General features: G+C 42.6%; 1 protein-coding gene across 1 annotated transcript in view; it reads left to right on the plus strand.

The window, feature by feature from the left end:
* Positions 1–540: 540 nt before the first annotated feature.
* LOC121280038 (adhesion G-protein coupled receptor G2-like) overlaps positions 541–14,922 on the plus strand; it is a 31,918-nt gene continuing 17,536 nt past the window's right edge. The window contains exons 1-6 of the mRNA XM_041191668.1: positions 541–591; positions 2,116–2,256; positions 6,868–6,987; positions 8,961–9,006; positions 9,094–9,197; positions 10,281–10,393. Coding sequence (XP_041047602.1) covers positions 541–591; positions 2,116–2,256; positions 6,868–6,987; positions 8,961–9,006; positions 9,094–9,197; positions 10,281–10,393 — 575 coding nt within the window. The remainder of the gene's footprint in view (positions 592–2,115; positions 2,257–6,867; positions 6,988–8,960; positions 9,007–9,093; positions 9,198–10,280; positions 10,394–14,922) is intronic.

Consider the following 14,922-nt stretch of genomic DNA (forward strand, 5'->3'; position numbering starts at 1 on the left):
CCATGACTGAGTTGGTAGCCCTCACTCCTCAGAGTAAAAAGATTGAAAGTTCAAGGGGAGAATTTTTTCCCCGTTGGGTGGGCCATTTGGGAATGGGTGTGGGTGGGGACGGTGCTGATCGCCACCCGCAATCGGCTCCGTGCCGCCATTTTACGTGGGTGAGCCAATTAAGGCCCGCCCAGCGTGATATGTAGCTTCCGAGGACAGCGGGAGTGGGCAGGCAGTGGCAGGAATGCAATGACCACCGGGTCCAATGGCGACCTGGTGGCCTGTTCAAATGGCTGCAAAGGCTGTGTATCATGATAAACAGAAGAGCTCCCCAGAGCGCTGCTGGTGAGCAGGCCAGGCAGGAAGGTAGGACAGTGGGGCATTGTGCCCCTCGCTTTTCTGACGAGTGCCTAGCTGCTCTCCTGAAGGAGGTGGCAGCATGGCGGGAGCTCATCATTCCTAGGGATGGGAGAAGGAGGCCCCCCCCACATGACCAAACGTACCTGAGAGGAGTTGGCAGACATAGTCAGCTCCCATGACATGGTGCGACGCATGTGGGTCCAGTGCCACAAGCTTTTCAATAACCTCTTGCACTCGGGAACTGTGAGTACCATGTTGGTAGAGGTCACATAACACAGCAGGTACACTTTCGCGCCAGCCCCCACCTCTCCCAACTCTGAGTGCAGTTACAGCATTGAATCATTCACAGCATGTGTGCTTCACTGGGTGGACCAGCAGATAATGTGCATGACTCGTTCACCATGAGAGGGTAGTGCTGAGATGGGTTCTGCATCTATAGCATGTGGTAGACTGACACCCAGAGTACTGTTTTGGGGGCAGTGCTGGAACTGCAAAACATGTCAAAATCAGGCTACTGATATGCTGGGAGGGGAGCTTCCAGGTGGCAGGCCACCTATCCTTTCCATCTGCTGTCCTTGGCGTTCCACGTGCTTGTGCATCCTTGCTTTGCAAGGTTAGACCATGTGGTGGCAAATGTGGAGGGAACATGTGAGCAAGGGCGTTCAGCCTTGGCTTCTTGTTGTGAGTCGCCACATTATATCCCGTCGGCCATGTTCCTGCCCACTCACTTAACTTGTATATATCCTCTGCAAACTCCTGTCCTCCTCGCAGTTTAATTTCCTGTCTAACTTTGTATCTTGTCAGGAAACTTGAAGACTTTATGCATAGTCCCTTAATTTAAGTCATTCATATAGATTGTAAATAGTTGAGGCTCAAGCATTGATCCTTATGGTAACCCTCTAGTTACAGACGGCAAACTTGAAAATGACCCTTTTATTCCTGCTTTCAGTTTTCTTTCCATTAACCAGCCCATGATCCATTCTAATATTTTACCCCAGTCCCACGAGCCCTAATTTTGTGTAATAGCCTCTTGTCTGGCACCTTATCGACACTCTTTGAAACACCAAATACACTAAATCCACTAGTTTGCCCTTATCTACCCTGCTAGTTATAGGCTCAAAAAACTCTAACATATTTGTCAAACCCAATCTCCCTTACATAAATTCATGTTATCTTTGCCTGATTAAATCTCTAAATGTTCTGTTATCATGTCCTAATAATAGATTCTAGCATTGTCCTCACTAATGCTGTCAATCTAACTGACCTATAGTTCCCTGTTTCCTTTGTCCCTTACTTTTTTCACTAACTTGGTTATGTTTGATACATTTCCATCTATGGGGATCATTCTAGCATCCAGGGAATTCTGCAAGGTCAAAACCAATGCAAGCAAAATCTCTGTAGCAACTTCTTTTAAAACCCAAGGATACAGGTCATCAGGTCCAATGGATTTGTCAACTTTAGTTTCTCTACCAATGTTAAATAAAGTGAAAGGTAAAATATAGACACAATTACTTAATTCTTTTTAACAACATTGTTTATTTATAAGTACACCTGCCTCCTGGTCAGAAAGTGGTGGATTCAAACACCTCTCCATGCACCTTAGCACAATCTATACTGACACTTCAGTGCAGTAGTGAGGAAATACTGTGTTATTAGAGAAGATACTTTTCTTTGTACTTTACTAATGTACCAATCCAAATCCATTATATCTATAAATTACAATTAAACAATCAGATACATTAAATGGTTATTCTTTGTATCGTATAGGTAGGTGAAAGAACCCCTGGTGTTCGGAATGTTGATGTTGAGGTGGACCTCCCAGCAGAATTGTCCAGGAAAGCTGAGGAGCAGCATAATGATCTATCAAGGATCACTTTCATAATATTTAATGATACAACACAGTTTGAGGTAAAAATGTTTACAAACTGCACCCAAGTTTGTAAAAATGCATAATTATGGAATAAAATGAATACTTTTTGTCATCCAACATCACAACAATGCAATCCCAAAAAGAGAAAATAGAAAAGAGTTTTTTGTAACACAAGGAGGGGCCAATCAATCCACAGGCTGATGCCAGCCCACCATCTTATTTTTCTGAAGTATGTTTTGACTTTTCTTTCCATATTCCTGTATGGATAAAGTGAATGCTAATGGCTAACTGTTGTATGCCACAATTGGCTGGGGTAAGTAGTTGCCATCTCATATATTCTCCTTTTTACTTACTTTTAGGAGCATAGGAAGACTGAGGACAGGAAGGAAATCCATATGTTTGAAACCCTAGAGGAAATGAATTAGAGTAGGAGGCAATTTGATGAATCATAACTTCAACAAGGAGGAGCAAGCAGGATGTAGAGCATATATGATGTTATATTTGATGCTTATGTGACGAAAATTAAGATAACTCCTGACCTAAATCTTTCATCCAGATCATTGATAAAGATGTTTAAGAACAATGGTTCTGACACTGAGCCTGCAGGACAAAAAATAAGTAAATCAATAGAGCAGGGGAAGACGTCTGACTGGATGGACCAAAATGGACTCAGTGGGCTGCCTGGATTCATTCTGTACCACAATGACTCTATGACCAGTGGGCAGGCCCTATGCAAAACCATTGATGGGTACTTTCTGTCAATGAGTTGGCATCCAATTCCATGCCCACATCAAAACCTGTTTGACACAGGAATCAATCTTATCAAGTAGTCTGTTATGCAGTACCTTGTCAAATTTTTGGAAAATTAAGATGTACAATGTCACCTACATGCACCAACTGAGTAACTTCCAAAAAATTCCCTCAGATTGATGAGATAGACCTTCCTCTGCAGTGGACAAGTTGGACCTCTATAACTCCTTCTCTGTCAGGGTGTTCAGAGTATTTCTAATGTTCACTTCTAACAACTTGCTTATAACCAAAGTCAAGCTAATGTGATCATAATTTCCAGTTCAGATACAATGCTGCTGTGGAATATAAGCATTACGTTTGCCTCTTCCCAGCCCATGTGACATTCGCAGATGCCAGTAAGTAAGGGGCTTGTAGAATACAGTCACCATTTTTTTGAGCGTCCTTGGGTAAATATCATCAGGATCAGTGTCCCCTCCAAATTATTTCTGTTATGCCCAACCTGTTCAACTGAATGCCCGGTACCCTTAAATTATGTTGTGCATACGTACGCATATGCTCGATATCTTAAAGGGAACAAGTGAGCAGCCTGCACAGTGCACTCAGCTTACAGGGAACATTGGTCAGGGCTACATCCGCAATCTGTTTTGGGATTCCTTACTCAACCCAGGATTATATCAGTTTCCACTCTGACACTTTCACATTTAACATTGACTCTACAATGTACTGTTAGTAATTCAGCACATTTTTCTCTGTCACATTCTGGGAATCCAAATCACTGATAGTGACAGATGGATGTGAGAAGTTAAAGAGAAAAGATGAGCTTCCAATAGTGAGGATATTGTGCTCCTTAGAGAATGTATAAATATCAACATTTATAAAATGATAGAAAATTAAAACTTTGGACTGTGTAAGGCTTACTATATGCTGTAGGAATGGCGATATGTGTGCATAAACATGTGTGCTAAAGTGCATGACAGGTACATGGATACAACATCTCTCTACTCCCCTAAAGCCATGCCAGTGCATCCGAATAAATAGCAATCAGAAACTTTGTCACAAGGTCATAAAGTAAACCTGGATGAGAAAAGCTTTTCAGCTTATCTTAGCTCACAAATCTACCAAAATCAAGGGGGAGAATGTGCGTGAAAGAGCGCAGAAATCTCCCTGAGGCACAGAGCTGCCTCAGGGAGGCTATTTTGCTTATGAAAAATTGAAATAAAGAAAAAAAAATTATTCAAACATGTCCACTCATGTGAATGTCACATGAGCTGGAGCATGTCAATGAATTTTAATAAAAAATTTTATTACATTTAAAAACCATTCATGAAACCTCATCCCGACTATGGATGAGGTTCTATGAGAAATGTGAAGGCTGACTGGGCTCTTCACCTGCCCGCCAACCTTAAGGTTGACAGGCAAGCCTGGTAATTATTTTAATTGTTAATTAAATGACCTTAATAGGCCCGCCCCCACACACCGACCAGAAGATTCAGGCCAAGGTTCCACAAAGTATCTATCTCTTCTGATTCGAAGGATTGTGCTTCCACTTTTCCTGCCATGGGTCCACTGAAAATGTGATAATTCTATGAATAAAGAAAAACCTTGACATTTGTCCAAAATGTTTCTTTCAACGGTTTGAATCTTTCACCTTTGCCCTAGTTTCACAGCACACTCTTACATAGTACTTCATATATAGCTTTTCTATATTGTTCAATGCCTTGTAAACACTTTAAAACTGCTCCAACTTGTCTCTATACAAGGCTACATTGAGGGTCTCTTATGTTTTATTTGAAAGAAAGTCCATTTAAAAATATAATTCCAAGATAGAAACGAAAACTATGGTCCAGATTTTCATCCCTGCGTTGGGTTTGCCGAGTCGGGAGATTTCCTGGCTCAGGAAAGAGGAAATGGGAATCTGGGTGGGTGACCCTGGAACTAATGTGGAGGCTGCCAAGTGCGGACTCAGCTTGGGTGCAAAACGTGCCTCTGAGCCCCAGCACTGTGTTTAAATAAGTGAAAAATAATAATAAAACAAAAAAGATGTCTCCAGACCTCACCCATCACCCCACTGCCCTACACACTCCCTATGCCTCACGCATGCCACCCTATACTAACCCATGCCACCATCCACCCCATGAACTTTCACACTTCTATGCAAAGTGCCCATCAACCCATCCCCATTTCCACAAACCCCCATGACAATTTAGTGCCAACTCATGCCAACCCATGCTCCCACCCACCATGTTTGACCATAGGCACTCCTTGGACAGTTCCTTGATGGCTTTGACACACCTGCTGGACAGGTCAGGCAGGTTTTACACTTCTGGGACAACTTTGACAGCTGAACAGCTAATTAACAGTTCCTTGACAACTGGTCAGTTCCTTGACAGCTGGATACTCTTTGATAGCTGGTCAGTTCCAATCAGTTCGTGTGTAAAAAGTGCATAATCATGTTCACTTTTAACAATCTTAAATGGTGCCTTACCTCTCCCAAAGGTGTCCTGGGGCCCTATCCAAAGGAGTTCATTATCTCTCTAAAGGTATACGCTGGCTGTCCAAACTCATCTACCAAGTCCAGCCCTCCTCTCCCCAGTTCTAATCTGCACTGTACGGATTCCACACTCCTGTTCTTCCAAAATCCCGCTTCAGAGGAGGCAGCAGGTGATTTATGTGACCAGCTGCCTCTGAATTGCGCATGCGCAAACCCCAGACTGACTTCAGACATAACCCCAACGATGGAAAATTACATGTTCGGGGGCGGGATTTAGAAATTTCAGGGTTGGCGTGACAACAGAGAGCCTCTCAGTTGTGGTGAAAATCCAGACCTAGGATTTTCAGGTAAATTTGGAGGGGTTAAGGAGAGATACGCTCATTTCAAATCAAATAGGAACTATATGTAGTATTTGGGAAGCACTGAAAAATCAGCAAAGAATGTAAAACAAAATTTAAAAGAATACATGCTAATAAAGTCAAACATGATGATCGAATACAGGGAGAGTAATGGCCCAGGGGAAAAGCCAGCAAAAAACAAAACCCATATGATGCCCACTGTGCATAGAGATCCAGCTAATACATTCTCCCATAATTTCACCCTCGGTGCAATTTACACCAACACTGGTTTGATTCTTTCTTGTTTATTGGTAACGAAGATTGTAGGTGTAACTTTGCAAACAAGGCACTGGGTTTTTGGGTCAGGTAGATCATGCCATGGTGCTGAAAATCAGCAAAGGCTTCACCTTGTCTGAAGTGTTGGAATGTTTCCATTGTGAACATTGCTATTAACTCTGGCTTTCAGAGATTCGGGACCCCGGGACACTAACGGGGCAACATACCCTATTTTTTTAGGGCGGAGTGTGTGGCTTTATCTAAGTGCACACCATCTTTAAACATTTTTGCATGACCGCAGATATGCAGTAATTTAAAGGGACCAACTTGAACGTGGCCTACATGGGGACTTTTGGGTTACAGGGAGCATTGCTAGTGAGTGATCTGGCCTGGATCAATAACCCACACCTGGGTCCTCAGGTAGGTTCTAGTTCTGCCATTCAGTGGGTCAGTATATCTAGTTTTAGTCAATGTAACAATTGTAACTGATCTGTCCAGCTCTGAGAGCCATGGGATGTGGATACCCCTGTGATTGGGAGTCTTGGTCTCCTGGACTCAACCGCTCCTACACTAATGGCCTTAGTAACAGCTCATGTTTGGGGTACGAAGGGGAGACTCCAAACCTTACAGACCATCAAGAAACTCCCACACTATTTTATTTCACACAGGAGTACACTAGGTTGGTCAGTGATATTTGGCCCTATTTACATATTCTAGAGGTGTTATAAGTGCCTGTTGTCATATTCTTCACCACTGTGCATCATTGACACTTCTCATGGCTTATTTCTCCACAGGATGTAAATGACACTAACCTTTTAAATGGAAATGTACTTGAAGTTATAGTAGGAAACTCAAGCATTCAGAATCTTACAGAATATATGAATCTTACGATTAATCACAATGAAAAGATGCTGGTAAGAAATCATTCAAGGATCAGGAAAGTCCTTTACGTTGATTTATTTTTTTTTACCACACTAACAAACACCTGAACTGCTGCACCATCTCTTACTGAAGCACCTCACTCAGGATGCAGATAGACTGCCACCTCTGCATTGATGTGAATCAGTTTGGACGTGCATCAAGTGTCTAGTTCAGATATTTTAGTGCAGTAAGGCAAGAGATTTCAGACCACCCAGAGTAGTTAGTTCTACTCCACTTTATACGCACACTTAGTGCAATCAAACTCCAGCCCTATAAAACCATGTGCTCAGAAAGTTTCTCAATTTCCTGAGGACTTTCTAAATTCACTTTTGGTCTATTTGATTGTGTGAGGAAGTGTCCATTGTTACCTATGATCATCTTATACATTCCTATTCTTTCGTTCAGTTTTGAAAGGACCAAAAGTGACAGATTGTTCTAAACATTTATCACCCTGGGTAAAATATGAAGTAATGTTCTTGGTTGATCCTGTCCAAACAATTTAAGCTTCAAAATTCGGCTCCTAATCACCTGCTTTTTTGGAGGTTACTGTGCTGATTTAGCTTCAAAATGGCATCAGCACCCTTTGTATGCACCTCTGATATGAGTCAGGTGAGGCACCATTTTAATGGTGGTGTCAGCGTGAACATAAGGAGCATCTGCTGGAAGTTTGCAGAGTACACCAATCAGCGTGTCAAGCAGATTTCACACCTGCACGGCCATTTTGAAACAAAACCCTCCAGCCATCTGTTAAATACAGACAGCTGAACATGTCTTCAGCAGCAGGAAGGAACACAAACCAGTGCTAATTAAAGTGATCATCAACAACTTACATGTTATTTGCTGATTCATTTCCATGAATTGCTACAATTATGCGAGCATTACGTGGCTTCTGAGCATCTGAGAACCTTGGAACATGGTCTCTGTCCAGTTGCACCATAATTTATTCTTCTTTCCCACACTCCTTGTACAACCAGTTCCAGCACCTTATCCAACCAGAATGTCCCTTCTTTTTAAAAGGTGCAAGCTGGCTTTAAGTAGCACAGTTTGTCAGCGTCACACAACATTGAGCCCCCTGCTGAGGATCATTCCATCTGTTTATCTCTGTTGTGGGTGGTCTATTTATGTAAGTGCTCGAGCCCTTTCATTTTTTTTGCATGGCTACATATGCACGTTAGCTTAAATGGGCCGACCTGTGCTCGGCCTGCGTGGGAACTTTCCCAGCCTGCGTGGGTGTGGCAGTTAGGATATTAATTACATTATTTATGGCGCTGCAAAACCTGCACTCATTTTTGAGGGTTATTCAAATCATTCATCTCAATATTGTAAATACCTCAATGATATACCAATAAACACGTTCTAGGCTATGGGCAATGACCTTCTGAAACTTCTCATAATTTCCTTCCTACACACCTGATGTGCTGCATTGTCTCTTACTGAAGCACCTCACTCAGGATGCAAGATATACTGCCACCACCGCATTGATGTGAATCAGTTTGGACGTGCATCAAGTGTCTACTTCAGGCATTTTAGTGCAGTAAAGCAAGAGATTTCAGACCACCCAGCATAGTTAGTTTTACTCCACTTTACGTGCACACTTGGTGCAATGGAGCTCCAGCCCTATAAAACCACATGCTCAGAAGGTCTCTCAATTTCCTGAGGACTTTCTAAATTCACTTTTGGTCTTTTTGATGACATGAGGAAGTGTCCATTATTACCTATGATCATAGAACATTAAACAACTGCTAACCAGGGAGCAGAGCTCTGAAAATATGCCTGAGTATGGAAGGACACAGCTCAGTTGTTATTGATCCCAGCGTGAGATGCAAATTGGCAATATATTCCAGTTGTAGACTGAGCATTGTATTCAACAGACCTCCAAGGTGATGTAGCTGTAGCTTAATAGACATTCCAAGAGCTTTACCATAAAACACACACAAACTAACCAAACAAATGTGTTGTATTTCAGAATAATTGCTCTCATCGGTGTGTATCCTTGTCTGAAAATGAAGATGGTAAGCAAAAAGTCGGTTATAGTATTTTAGTTAGTTTTAGAAAACCTACTTAAACTATAATTTTTAAACCATCAGTTTGTGTTACAGATAACATAACAGGTCACTGGGATTCTGCTGGTTGTAAAACAACAGTGCGTGATAATCAAACCATATGCCAGTGTAACCATCTGTCCTACTTTGCTGTGTTACTGGTAAGTTATAGACTTTTGATCATTGTATGTGATCTAAAGGTGAGAAGTGGTAGTGTGTCCATCATCACGGCACCTCAGTCTATCCTCTTAATCCCCTCAAATGTTTTCCTCATTTGAGCATTTCAGCCCTTCCTTCAAAGTCTTCATTGCCTATTGCTTTGCCAAAGTTTCTATGAAAATATGTTGAGATTTGTGAATCGTCCTACTCAGGCCCCAAGGACTGAACTTATCCTGGTTGCTCAGCTTTCAATCCACTCTGAGACAACAAAGTTTCGGAAGGTGTACCTTCAGCTAAAGTTGCACACGACTGGGAAGATATTCTCCAATGCAATCGCGCCACTGGAAATGATGCAGGATGCAACTTCTGTCCACGGCTTTCAACTGGCAAACTCCCAAACCCGGACACAGGGTTATTTAAATTTCGGGGCGAGCATCTGCACCAATAACAGAGCAGCTCACCTGGCAGAGACAGCAGAAGCTCAGAGCTGTACCTTCCGCCCTGAGGGGAAAAGCCAGAGGTTTGTCCAGCCGAAGTCAGAAACACCCGATATTTTATAAATGGTAAACTCCATTGATATGAGGCACCAGTTACAATTAGCTTCAAACTTTCTGTTACAGTTTGAAGCTAAAGTAGAATTTACATCTGCTGTAAACCTGTGTGCTTAGGAGGCAGGTCTGATGAGATTCATGGGTTAGCCCATGAATGCCCACAAACATATCCCAAAGTGGCTGATTGTCAGTGGTGTGGCTAGAAGTGTCTACAATCACTCTCCCCAGTTAACTTGTGGCGGCTTTTGGATCGAGGTTCTACCACATTTCACAATTCCTCTGCAGGAATTGCCCTAAAATATGACTCCCAGAATGACCCAATTTCTGACTTTATACCCCAAATGTAACTTCACCAGGGATCTGCACAAGGTTACGATACCTTTTCCAACTCACAGTTGACCTGCTCCTAATATTCAAGTAGCTTTATCCGTAAGTGTTTTGAACTGGCACCAGAAACAGGCGATTCTGATTGAAACAGATTTAATCGTTACGCAGTGTTGTCTATGCTTTTGTTTCCCAAAGGACTTTCATGAGAAGAACACTTTGGATGAGAATGTTTTGATATCTCTGATGTACATCTCACAGATTGGTTGCGGAATTTCTGCCATCTTCTCAGCTGTCACAATAATCCTTTACTGTGCATTCAGGTGAGACACACAGATCTGTTCAATGAGTACTATCAGGTTATCTCCAATGGGACTGTCTTCCAGTATTCCAATAACTTCAGTTCGAATATCAATTTCTGTGTTTTGCATAAAAGTTTTACTAATTGATCTATATATCATTAAAATAAATGGAAAGTTGCTCAGTCCGTCCACATTCAAAGATCTGATTGATCCATGGAAGCCATGTGACTGCTGAATCTCCCTTGTCATTTATGCTAGTAACCTGCTCTCATTGTTTAAATGTTTCAAGTTAAGGAGCCAAAAGAAAATAGGAAATTGAGATTTTTTTAGGAATAGGGTGCAACATTATCATCAGTGATGACGGATTGGATTACCAGTTTTTGGGGAGGAGGGGTTGGGGTAGGGGTAGTGGAGACCATTGGGCAGAACAGATTATTTGCAAGAGTGATGGAACCAAAACTATGGCAAATTTTCTTTTAAAAAATGATGGAATGCATTCCTTTAACGAAAGTGGATACTGCTCCAGGGGCCAAAATCTTCTGCACGCCCCCCTAGGAGGCAAGGAGGAAAGCAGCGGGTTGGTGGGACACTTTCCTGCCTCCACTAGAAGTAATTATGGGTGGGAAGGCTCACGGTCCATTATCAGCCACTTAAGGGCCACTTCCCATGTCCGCTACTGTCGGCCCAGCTCTAGGCGGGCTTGCCGACTGTACAGTCTGGTAAAACTGCATGGGCTGCAGTCAGCTGGGGTAGGTGGGGGTATCCCTCAATCTTGCAACCCCTGCCCATGCTGCTGACCTGCTTGGCCCCCTCATATTGTGACCCCCATCCTGCAAGACCTCCTCCCTCTCCAACAGCACTTACCTCTTTCCTGGGTCACTCTGCGATACTTGGGATCTGGGGGTGTGTTGTTCTGGCAGCAGCCATGCCTCCTCCATGGCACTGCCAAGTGCATGAGCTGCTAGCTTCTGATTAGTCTGTAGCTGTTGGCAAGCAGGAAGTCGATTCTGGGTTCCTCAGTCTGGAGGAAGGCCTGCGGCTGTCCAGTGCCTGATGGGTAGAAGATATGGTAGACATTCCTCCTCAGAGTTAAGGTGGGTGTTTCACCACTTTTCAGGGAGAGAGCAAGACACCCACCAAGAATGGAACATTCTGCCCAGAGACACCAAAAGGAAACTGCAGTCTGATTTAAAAGGGTAGGCTTGCTGGACCAAGCCTATTCTGCTGTCTAATAATAAAAGTGACTATATTCATCACTGTTCTGATTGTGTTCATCATCCATGATTGATATCAAATTTAGAGTTTACTGCTCCAAGCTCACTTTCTGACCCAAGGCCAGCCCTGCCAAATCTGGATCTGATGCTTGGTCTAAGCTTGTAACCTATCCAAGCCAAATCTATTAACCAGCCTGGTCTCAGAGTCAACTCATTCTGCAGCCTCCCCTGGGATCCATTATGCTAATATCATAGTCCACCTCAACCTGGGACCAGCCAGCATCTTTTGGAACTGGCAAATTAAAGTAAATTCCACAAAATGCACATTTCCCAATCAGGTTCCAAATTTCCAAGATTTCCTGGTCTCAGCTATTAACATAGCCTGTGGGCTCTTTACCTGACTGAAGCAAAATGTCAGTCATTGAAGATCAGGACTCTGAAATATGAACAATCGAAATAGGTGCAGAAGTAGACCATTCAACCTCTTGAGCCTGCTCTGCCATTCAATAAAATCATGGTTGATCTGCTTGTGTTTCGAATTCTACATTCCCATCTACCCTGGATAACCTTTGTCTCCCTTCCCTAACAAGAATCTATCTTATTCTGCCTTAAAAATATTCAGTGACCTCACTCCCACCGCCTTTTGAGGTGGAGAGTTCCGAAGTCACACAATCCTCAGAGAAAAATCTCCTCTTTTCTGTCCTAAAAGGGCAACCCCTAATTTTAAAACAGTGTCCCCTAGTTCTGGACTCACCCACAAGATGAAACATCCTTTACACGTCCACCTTGTCGATACCTTTCAGCATCTTATGTACTTAAAGCACGTCACCCTTCACTCCTCTAAACTCTAGTAGAAATAAGCCCAGTCTGTCTAACCTTTCCTCACAAGACAACCCGCTCATTCCATGAATCAATCTCATAAACCTCCTCTAAACTGCCTCCAACACATTTAGATCCTTCTTTAACGAAGGAGACCAAAACAGCATGCAGTGTTCGAGGTGCGGTCTCACCAATGCCCTATATAACTGAAGCATAACATCCTTATTTTTTTCTTTAGCTCTGAAGAAGAGTCATATAGACTCAAAACGATAACTGTTTCTCTCTCCACAGAAGCTGTCAGGCCTGCTGAGATTTTCCAGCATTTTCCATTTTTATTTCAGATTTCCAGCATCCACAGTATTTTGCTTTTATCCTTATTTTTTTGTTCAATTCCTCTTGTAATAAAGGATAGCATTCCATTAGCCATCTTAATTACTTGCTGTACCTGCATATTAACTTTTTGTGACTAGAACACGTAGATCCCTCTGCACCATTTAGGTAATACTCAGCTTTTTTATTCTTTCTACCAAAATAAACAACTTCACATTTTCCCACATTATGATCCATCTGCCAGACTTTAGCCCACTCATTCAACCTATCTATATCTGGCTGCAACCTTCTTCTGTCCTTTTCACAACATACATTCCTACCTATCTTTGTGTCATCTGCAAACTTAGCTACCAGGCCTTCACTCCCCTCACCTAAAGCATTGATATAAATTATAAAAAGTTGAGGCCCAACAAAGACTCTTGCAGGACTCCACTTGTCACATCCTGCCAATCCGAAAAAGATCCATTTATGCATCTCTGTTTTCTGCCAACAACCCAATCCTCTGTCCACGCTAATATGTTATCCCACTACACCATGAACTTTTATTTTCCACAATAACCTTTGTCATGGCACTTTATCAAATGCCTTCTGGAAATCCAAGTACAGCACATCTACAGGCTCCCCTTTATCTGCTGTGTATGTTACTCCTTCAAAGAACTCCAATAAATTGGTTAAACATGATTTCCCTTTCACAAAACCATGCTGACTCTTCCCAATTTCCTTGAGTTTCTCTAAGTACCCAGCTATAACCTCCATAATGATCAACTCTAACCATTCCCCACAAGAGATATCAAGCTAACTGACCTATAGATTCCTGTTTCCTGCCTCCCTCCCTTCTTGAATAGAGAGGTTATATTTGCTACTTTCCAGTTAACCATGGAAAGTGGGTCCCCCCCCTCGGAATTTTTCAGTCATTTGTCATTTTAATTTCCCACCCCACTCCCATTCTCATTCTAACCTCTCTATCCTTCCTACAATGGAGTTCAATGTAAGCTTGAGAAACAGCAACTCAGCTTTCAATTAGGTATTTTACAGCTTTCTGTATTTAACATTGAATTCAAAATTTCAAATCATAAACTTTACCCCTTTTATTTGTTTTTGGATAGCAGCTGTTGATGATTCCATTTTTCCCACTTGTACCACCTCTGGTTCCATCTTTTGTTTCTTTATTAGTCCCATTACCATCTCCCTTTACCTTGGACCATCAGCCCTTTTGTTATCTCTTCTGCCTTCTTCCCTATAACAGGCCTTCATTTTAGTTCTCCCCCAGCCCAGCCACACCTTTGCCTTTGTACTCACTTAAAACCTGTTACCGCTCTAACTTTTTCATGTTCTGGTGAAAAGTCAGTGACCTTAAACATTAGCTTTTTTTCTCAGATGTTTCCTGACCTGCAGAGTATTTCTATCTTTAACCTCTACCCTCTGTTTTGTAAAGCGCTTGTTATCCATTCTGCAACTTGCCACCTGTCTCCACACGTTCTGACGTTAATCATGAGTCAACTATGCTGCATCTTATCAAAGACTTTTTGGAAAATCTACATATGTCACATTTACTATGTTATCCTTATCTACCCTTTCTGTTTTCTTCAAAGCATGCAATAAGGTTGATTAAGCATTGCTGTCCCTTTTCAAACCCATGCTGACTATTCTTTATTATACTTTTAGTTTCTAGATGTTTTTCTATTGCACTTTGGATAAAGATTCCATTAGCTTTCCTACTTCTGTGGGAGAAATCATCTGGTCCCTTGGTGGTGAGCATCATGGCTGGCGGTGGGGGGCCAATTCAGTGTGAGGGGCATAAATTGGTTTCATGCCGGCATGAAATCACAGCTGGATCATCCAATGGTGCCCGGCATGGCAGAACGCCAATCCAATGGAAGCCGGCATGAACGCGATTTGCATTCCGGTAATGAGATACAAAGTAAGGCCCGACCTGAATCATCCCCCACGCCCGATTTGCCATTACGCTGATGGGAAAACTAGATGACCCAGAACACGTCTGGTCAAGGAAGACATGCAGAAGTCAGGACTCACTTTTAGGGCCTTGCTCAGATCACGGACATCCAAGAAGATAATGCTGGAGCCCTAAAAGCTACCAGACCCTGGAGAACACGTGTTTTGCATGCTGGAAGGATCCTCATGGACAAGGCTCTGCCATGGAGCAGTTCTCGGAAGGTGGGAGGTCTC

This window comes from Carcharodon carcharias, chromosome 7 (assembly GCF_017639515.1).
Source record: "Carcharodon carcharias isolate sCarCar2 chromosome 7, sCarCar2.pri, whole genome shotgun sequence".
Lineage (NCBI taxonomy): Eukaryota > Metazoa > Chordata > Chondrichthyes > Lamniformes > Lamnidae > Carcharodon > Carcharodon carcharias.